The sequence below is a fragment of the Corvus brachyrhynchos genome, unplaced genomic scaffold (assembly GCF_000691975.1).
Source record: "Corvus brachyrhynchos isolate BGI_N302 unplaced genomic scaffold, ASM69197v1 scaffold186, whole genome shotgun sequence".
NCBI classification, from domain to species: domain Eukaryota; kingdom Metazoa; phylum Chordata; class Aves; order Passeriformes; family Corvidae; genus Corvus; species Corvus brachyrhynchos.
In genome coordinates this window covers 22,141-30,856 of record NW_008238638.1, presented here as the reverse complement: position 1 = coordinate 30,856, position 8,716 = coordinate 22,141, and the positions used below count along the sequence as shown (strand labels likewise).

The 8,716-nt window shown below is 45.6% G+C and overlaps 1 protein-coding gene across 1 annotated transcript in view; it reads right to left on the bottom strand.

Moving 5' to 3' along the window:
* LOC103617802 (ubiquitin-associated protein 2) overlaps positions 1 to 8,716 on the bottom strand; it is a gene marked incomplete at its 5' end in the record, with an annotated part of 103,260 nt that overhangs the window by 77,442 nt on the left and 17,102 nt on the right. The window contains one exon of the mRNA XM_017737465.1: positions 3,629 to 3,812. Coding sequence (XP_017592954.1) covers positions 3,629 to 3,812 — 184 coding nt within the window. The remainder of the gene's footprint in view (positions 1 to 3,628; positions 3,813 to 8,716) is intronic.

The following is an 8,716-nucleotide window of genomic DNA, read 5'->3' as shown; positions in this document are numbered from 1 at the left end:
GTAAAATAATTAAATAAATCAATCTTGCTGCACAGTTCCTGCCTGCTGGATTTTCTCTCCTCCTCCCTATGGCTGCAGGACACGGTAAAATACCCTAGGGTTGCAGTAATATCCCCTGATGAAAAACATTTGCAATAGCTTTGCTTTAGAAAGCAACTCTGCTTTAACACCATCTTTTTTCCCTAACTGAACAGGCCTGTGAACTTTTGGCACTAACAGCAGCACTGACATACATCTGTGGCTGGACAGTGCCCAGGTAGAAAGGGACCTGGAGGTACTGGTCGACAACCGACTAAACATGAGCCAGTAGTGTGCCCAGGTGGCCAAAAAGGCCAATGGCATCCTGGCCTGTATCAGCAATAGTGTGGCCAGCAGGACCAGGGAAGTCATTCTTCCCCTGTACTTGGCACTGGTGAGGCCACACCTTGAGTACTGTTTCCAGTTCTGGGCCCCTCAGTTTAGGAGGGATATTGAGATGCTTAAACGTGTCCAGAGGAGGGCAACAAGGCTGGTGAAGGGCTTGGAACACAAGCCCTATGAAGAACAGCTGAGGGAGCTGGGGTTGTTTAGCTTGGAAAAAAGGAGGCTCAGGGGAGACATTATCACTCTCTACAACTACCTGAAAGGTGGTTCTAGTCAGGTGGGGGTTGGTCTCGTCTCCCAGGCAACAACTGACAGAATGAGAGGACACAGTCTTAAGCTGCGCTAAGGGAAGTTTAGGTTGGACGTTAGAAAAAATTCTTCACTGAAAGAGTGATTATGCGCTGGAATCATCTGCCCAGGGAGGTGGTGGAGTCACCGTCCCTGGACGTGTTTAAAAAAAGACTGGACGTGGCACTCAGTGCCATAGTTTAGTTGATGAGGAAGTGTTAGGCCATATGTTGGACTAGAAGATCTTAAAGGTCTTTTCCAACCTAGTTCATTCTGTGATTCTGTGATCCAAAGATCTTCAAATATCTCCCTGAAAAGTGACTGAAACAGTTTTTTAAACATTTACAGTGAGAGAAGTTATACCTTACATTCGAGGTCAAGAACATAACTTACAGCACAATAAACAAATTGAACACTGACAAAGCAGACATGAAAACCATGTATGGTTTAGTGCTCAAAAAAACCCTCCTTGTGAAATCAGAAGCAAGAGAGATCCTAACCATAACAAATATTTTAGTGCTCTCTATGGAAATAGTCACAAGAAAATACAGTAGTTTTCATAGCAAAGTTTCCGGCTAAATTATATGCCCTAATTAAAGGGCAAACACTTCTGGCAGCTCTTTGAGGTGCGGGACCAGAATAAATCTTGGCAGTTTCATAGATTAATTTTACTTTGACTCTTTAAAACTGTTCTCTGCCTGCAGGAATTACAATGACACCACTTCAAGCAGCAAGGAAAGAAACAGTTCAGTCCTACATATGTTTTTTAAACCACTCCCTTGCCCACTCTGCCCAGCTCTTCTAAAAGCCTTAATTCACTATCTGACCTATGGTAGAGACATAGACAAGAGCCACCAGCACAACCAAGCCAGACATGCTTGGAATTCAAGAATCATCTTTCATGGTGCTTTGTATCTGACCAACAGCATCAATCCTCCAACTAAAATTTCTACCAATGTACACAGCTTTTCAACAAACAAATGTGGGGAGATGTTTTCAACGTGAATTAATTAATTCTTGTTGTTTGACACATTTACCATTTTATTCAACAGAAAACACTAGTGTTTTAAGAGACTATGTCCTAGCTGTGAAACAGAAAAAAAACTGTGATAGCCCTTAAAATTAGTTTCTTATATTAACAAATACAGTACAAAGGTGTTACAGTGGGGATTCTGTAAGACGATGTATCAAACAAGGAGTCCCGTGGAAAAGTAATATATATATGGACAGATTCTTGGTAGATGTTTCAGAGAGATGTTTATTTCTCCAGCCACATGGCCGGAGCTCTGCCGAGGAACCCTTCTAGTCACAGGACCGAGAGTCCTCGCCCGCGCAGGGGAACACAAACCAACCAATGGCAAACGAGGCTGACCAGGGGCAGGGAAACCCCGTGCCTCTCCTCAGGGCCCCTCTCCCAGGGCTACACGGCGGGGGGAAGGGACCCCGACACAAAGGTGAGTATTAAAACATTACCAGCACAGCCTCAGGATGTCACCTGTCCAAGGACAAAGCTCAAGTAACAGGCACTAAAAAATCAGACAGATAATGAGCTAAGCTGTGCTAAATGAACTTCCAGGAACGCTAATCTGACATTTCAAAGTGTCTTAAGGAAATGTCTTAGAAAAAGGCGCACATTTTCCCTGTGGAATCATTTCAATTTTCTAATTTTAAGAAATACAAATATAAATGAAAATGTGATATTTCAAAATTAGCCAGGAAGTAAATTGTTGGGGAATGATTTCAAACATACAACACTAAACAAACAGTAGGCACTGTAGAAAAATTAGGAAAAACAAACTGGGGGAATCAATTTAGCTGACATGATTGAAGCAAGAGCCACTTGAAACACAAAGTTGTTTATATACCACTGTCCTAGGTAACCCAAAATGTTATTGTATTCCATATCTATCTGTGCCCAAAATTGTTACTGTCTCTTTAAGACCCTGCAGCAGGAAAACAACCATGGGGCAAGGGCTGGGAGGTGCCCAGGTTTGTTAAGGTTGAGGCACTCAGGCAGAACTCTCTCTTGCCTCATGGTTCTGGCTTTTTTCCCTTTGTTCTTGCAGGGGGATAGAGCTGAGGAATCGTGGGCAGATGCTCTCCTTTGGGTTTCTTTTGTTTTTGTTTTTTTCCTAGAGGGTTGCCTCAGGTAGTTCCCCTCCCTCCAATTCCACAAGTGCCTGCCTGCAGCTGCAGCATTGCAATGAGAACAGAACAGCCCCACTCCATATGATCTCTCCAGCCCACCAGCAGTACCCAGTTGAAATGGGAAGGCGCAGAGTCCGAGTTGCCCCAGCTGGCTGCCTTGACATCTTCTGCCGAGGGGAAGGCAAAGTCCCTCCATGAGTTCTAGCCCTTGACCAAGTTCCAGCTGCCAGAGTATGCCAGCCACCTTCACCAATGGAGCTGCTGCCACCACCAGAGAGAAAAGAGGGGGGAGGGCTGCTGCCATCCTTGTCTTTCCACAAATGGTTGTCCGTGGAGGTCACCACCTTGGGGGAGGGGTTACTCTGCTATTTTTTAATTTCTCCTTGTTCCCAGGGAGTCTACGAGATTTCAGCAATTTTGTAACTAGTGACTATTACTGTTATTATTTTTGCCTGTTGCTGTTTTGGTTTTTTAGTAAACTGTTACTTTTTCACTTATATCTACTCATTCATCTCTCCTTATTAGTGGAAAGGGATTGGTTAAAACTAAAGGGGAGGTAACTTATTTCAAAGTGTCCACCTTTTAACTTGTCTTAAACCAAGACAACCATTAGGACTTCAGGGCAGCAGCTGCTCTATCATTAAGAGGCAGCCCAGAGCTCATACTTTGCAACCAGAAACATCCTGGCCTCTTCTGAATATCCCTCCTAATTCTAGTTAATGTCAGAAAAGGAGACCCTGGTGCCTGACAGCCCCATACACAATCACCCTTACATCTGTCCTTTCCCAACAATTGAACTCCTTTCAGTTTATCACAACTCCTACTGTACCTGCTTAACTGTGAGAGTGAGCTGCTGGCCAGATCACTGGACTGAGGCAAGCTGGGCAAAGTTGCTGCATGCTGTGATGCTGAAGGCAGAAGTGAAGCAGTAGTGGACACCACACTGGGCAGAGAACCAGCAGAAGGTAGTGAGGGAGAAGGCTCTGTCTTAAGCACAGGAACTGATGAAGTAGCTGGAACAAATTAAAAAGAGACATTCAAAGATAAATTTGAGCATACTTGAAATCCCAGCCTGGATCAAGGAACACAACAGTGTTCTCCTCTTGATTTACAAAAACCTGACCATTAAGAACCAGTAACAGCATCAAGAATCAGGCTATTAATGAAAATTCAAACAGCAACATAACTATCATTTTTCCCCTTTAAGCTCTTCACCTACAATAGATTTATAATTTTCAATGCTACATGTGTAGCAAACTAGTCTGCACTTCACCTCCCACTATCTGGATTACTAACTTTTGCTCACAAGCCAATCCTCACTTTAAAATTCCTTGCATTTGGTCCCGCAAACAGAAGTTATTTCTGCTGTACAAATCTGCTTTTACCTACAGCTCTGCTTCTTCATTGCAACCTACACAGCACCTTTGATGTTTAAGACTTGAATCTCTGGAGTACAAGGGCACATACAACTTACCAGTTCGGAGAACTGAGTCAAATGTTTAATGCAGTAGAATAAAAGAAGTTATGATAAAAGGCCACAACTGGGCACAGCATTAAGCTCTTGTGATGGCTTGTCAAATATTGTCTAACTTTATGTGACTGTCTTAGGTTACAATGTAAGATGTAACCAAAAGTATGTATTCTATCACCATCTGTTAAAATGAGATGGGGCAATATTCTTTATCTCTTCCATGACACATCCCTGATAACTCCCTTCAGGGGGATATCTTCCGTTAATGGGCTATCCAGCCTCACTACATGACTCATAAAATTACATCATCCCATTGTGAGATGCTCCGCCCAGGGGGAGGAACCAAGCATTCCTACCTGGATATAATCTGAGGTTTGGAACACCACAGTCAGCCTTTACCTCCTGGTTTCCCAGAGGACAAGAGCTAACACTGGACCTTCAAGTGAAGACCAGACCTTTCTACAGGATCACTGCTTCAACAGGACCACTTCATCTGGACTGCTATCACCACCCTGATGAACAGAGTGTCAGGTTGCATCTTGACTCTGTCAGTGTTCTTGTACTATTGCATTTATTTTAATTTTCCTATTAAATTATAATTCTGACTTGCAATCTCCCACTGGTTTGTTTTCAAACTAGTACAGTGACCTAGATTATAAAAAGCTTTAAGCATAAATAGTGCTTTTTCAGGTACACAGAGGAGAACTTGTTTACCTCAGATGTGCCTTTCCAAAGGATCACAATACTGTAATAAAACACTGAACAACTCCACTGACCAACAGAATACCCAGCTGTTTCTACATGTACTGGATTGCAGTGCATTCTATTACCATCCTCATGAGCTGTTGAAACCAGGTGGGGCAGTTTCCTTGCCTCCTCCCTCCGGACTATCTATTAATGAGCCCATCAATGCCTTGCCTCATGACTCATCATCCCATTGTGAGATGCTCCACCCAGAGGGAGGAACCAAGCATTCCATCCTAGATATCATCTGAGATTCTGAACACCACAGACAACCCTTCCCACTGGATTCCCAGAGGACAAGAGCTACATACCCACCACTGGACCTTCCAAAGAGCAGACCCTTCTACAGGATCACTGCTTCAACAGAACCACATCCACCACTTCAGGAGGACTGCAGCCACCATCTTATTGGACTGCTACTGCTACCCTGACTAACAGGGTGTCAGGTTGTATCCTGACTCTGTCAGTTTAAACCAGTGTTTTCTGCCTTTATATTTCTTATTTTCCCTATTAAATTGTTATTCTGACTTGGTGCCTCCCACTGGTTTGTTTTCAAACTAGTACATATTTTGGCACCCAATGTAGGGCAAGGTACTGAGAAAAGTCAGAATTACAATTTTGTATTGTAGAAGCCGCCTACTATGATGCTCAACATGCTTACATGGGTCTTGTACCTAGCTCTCTACATTTTTCTGCACATTTCTGCCGGTTGTAATGCTCCTGTTAAAACCCGGGTATGGTATAAAATTTGCTTTATTGGTCTATTATGCCTACTGCATGATAATCTCCGAGGCAATGAACATAATTCGGAATATATACTCAACTTGGTTTGCTTGTCCTAGTCTAGGATGCTACATCTGGGGCCTCAACAATCGCACCCAGCCCCTGGGGGGAGGAGTAAAGAATGTTTTTTTCCAGCCGTTCAGGCATGACACAATATTTTTTGAAATATTGAGTTCCCTCTGGATGTCAAAGATGGCATAATCTTGCTGTTAGTTCTGCTTTGTCTTCTCTGTACAGCGTGCACCATGTACACCATGCTTAGAAACAGAGCTATGGCACAGCATCCTCAGGATGAGAGGGAAAAAAAGAGCAAAGAACCAAAGACCATGTCTATACAGACTGTCACAGAGGAGAAAGAAACCAAAACCGCTGTCAGCGTCTCCACACAAACCGTCACCGAACCAGAACAGCATAAACCGGTAGCAGTTGCCCCCGTTCAGAAGAAGAAATCAAAAAGCAAATCAGTCCGCATAGTGACTGACGAGGATGCAGCAGGACCTTCGCACCCAGCAGAAGAGGCAGAGCCAGAGATCATCACTTGGTCGCTATCCCTGGGTGAGCTGCGTGACCTGCGGAGGGAATTCACCCGCCAGACAAACGAGTCTATCCTGACCTGGCTGCTCCGCATCTGGGACGCTGCAGCCAATGACACCATTCTGGATGGAAGGGAGGGCAGGCAACTGGGATCTCTGTCCCGGGATGTGGTCATTGACCAGGGGATCGGGAGAGCCCAAGAAGCTCTCAGCCTCTGGTGGCAACTGATGACAAGTGTAAAGGACAGGTACCTTTGTAAAGAAGACCTCCAGGTGCACCAAGGAAAATGAAGCACAATGGAACAAGGTATCTGATGCCTGAGGGAATTGGCTGTGCTGGAAATCATTTTCTCAGAAGAGGAGAGATTTCCTAAGAGCCTGGATGGTGTCCAGTGCATGTCACAGATGTGGTTGAGATTTGCATATCTTGGACCAGAGATGTACTCCCGTTACCTGGCAACGCTGCAATGGAGAGAAGGCGAGGACAGGGTGGGCGCCCTGGTAACAAACTGAGAATACGAGAACACTGTCACAGCCCCGTTTCACACCCATGTCTCATCCATGGAAACAAGGCTGGCTGAGCAAGTCCGAGCTTGATTGAAGAAGGCCATCAGAAATGGAAAAAGGAACTTAAGAAAGAGATTTACCACATCTCGCCAGAAACAACAAGAGTCTCTGCCATTAGGAACTGGCATCCCCCAACCAGGGAGAGAGGATACACTCCACAAGATAAGCTCTGGTTTCTTCTTCAGGAGCATGGAGAAGACATGAGGAAGTGGGATGGAAAACCCACCTCCTCCTTAGCAGCCCGGGTATGTGAACTAAAGGGGGACAACAACCTCAAGAAGCTCATCTAGAGTCAATGCTGCTCCGGTCTCTTGCGCACAGAACTCCAGACAGTATAGGAATGATAATATAACTGATTCTCTTGAAGGGACCTCAGGAGCATATTCACTGGAGGGGAGCAATGTGTACCAAGACCAGGAATAGAGGGGCCCTTCCTCTAGCCAGGTAGAGGAAAGGGACAATCGGGTCTTTTGGCCTGTGTGGATCCGATGGCCTGGCACGTCTGACTCACAAAAATACACAGCTTTAGTTGACACCAGCGCTCAATGTACTCTGATGCCATCAAGTTATGTGGGAGCGGAATCCATTTCTACTTCTGGGGTGACAGGAGAATCCCAGCAGCTGACTGTACTGGAAGCTGAAGTGAGTTTAACTGAGAACCAGTAGCAGAAACACCCCATCCTGACTGGCCCAGAGGCCCCATGCATCCTCGGCATAGACTATCTCAGAAATGGATGTTTCAAAAACCCAAAAGGACATCATTGATCTTTTGGGATAGCTGCTCTAGAGACCGAAGTCATCAGACACCTGAGTACCTTGCCTGGTCTCTCAGATGACCCCTCTGCTGTGGGACTGCTGAGAGTTGAAGAACAAGTACCAATCGCCAGAAGACCAGGACATCATCGGCAATACCGCACTGACAGAGGCTCTGTGGTTCCCACCCATGAGATGATTTGTAAACTGGAGAGCCAAGGAGTGGTCAGCAAGACCCATTCACCCTTCAACAGCCCTATATGGCCAGTGTGTAAGTCTAGTGAAGAATGGAGACTGACGGTGGATTACTGTGGCCTGAAAGAGTTCACGCCACCACTGAGTGCTGCCATGCCAGACATGCTGCAGCTTCAGTACGAGCTGGAGTCCAAGGCACCAGAGTGGTACGCAACCATAGATATTGCCAATGCCTTTTTCTCCATTCCTTTGGCAGCAGAATGCAGGCCTCAGTTTGCCTGCACCTGGAGGGGCGTGCAGTACACCTGGAACCGACTGCCTCAGGGGTGGAAGCACAGTCCCACCATTTGCCATGGACTGATCCAAGCAGCACTGGAAAAGGGTGAGGCTCCAGAACATCTGCAGTACATCGACAACATCATTGTGTGGAGGAACACGGCAACAGAGGAATTTGAGAAAGGAGAGAAGATCATCCAGATTCTCCTGGAAGCTGGCTTCAGCATCAAGAAGAGCAAAGTCAAGGGACCTGCTCGAGAGATCCACTTCCTGAGAGTAAAGTGGCAAGATGGATGGCATCAGATTCCCACTGAGGTCATCAATAAGATCACAGCAATGTCTCCATCGACCAACAAAAAGGAAACACAAGCTTTCCTAGGTGCCATAGGCTTTTGGAGAATGCACATTCCCAAGTACATTCGGATCGTGAGTCCTCCCTACCTGGTTACCCGCAAGAAGAATGATTTCCACTGGGGCCCTGAACAGCAGCAAGCCTTCACTCAGATCAAACAGGAAATTGCTCACGCCGTAGCCCTTGGCCCAGTCAGGACAGGACCAGAGGTGAAGAACGTGCTCTACTCTGCAGCCGGGAACA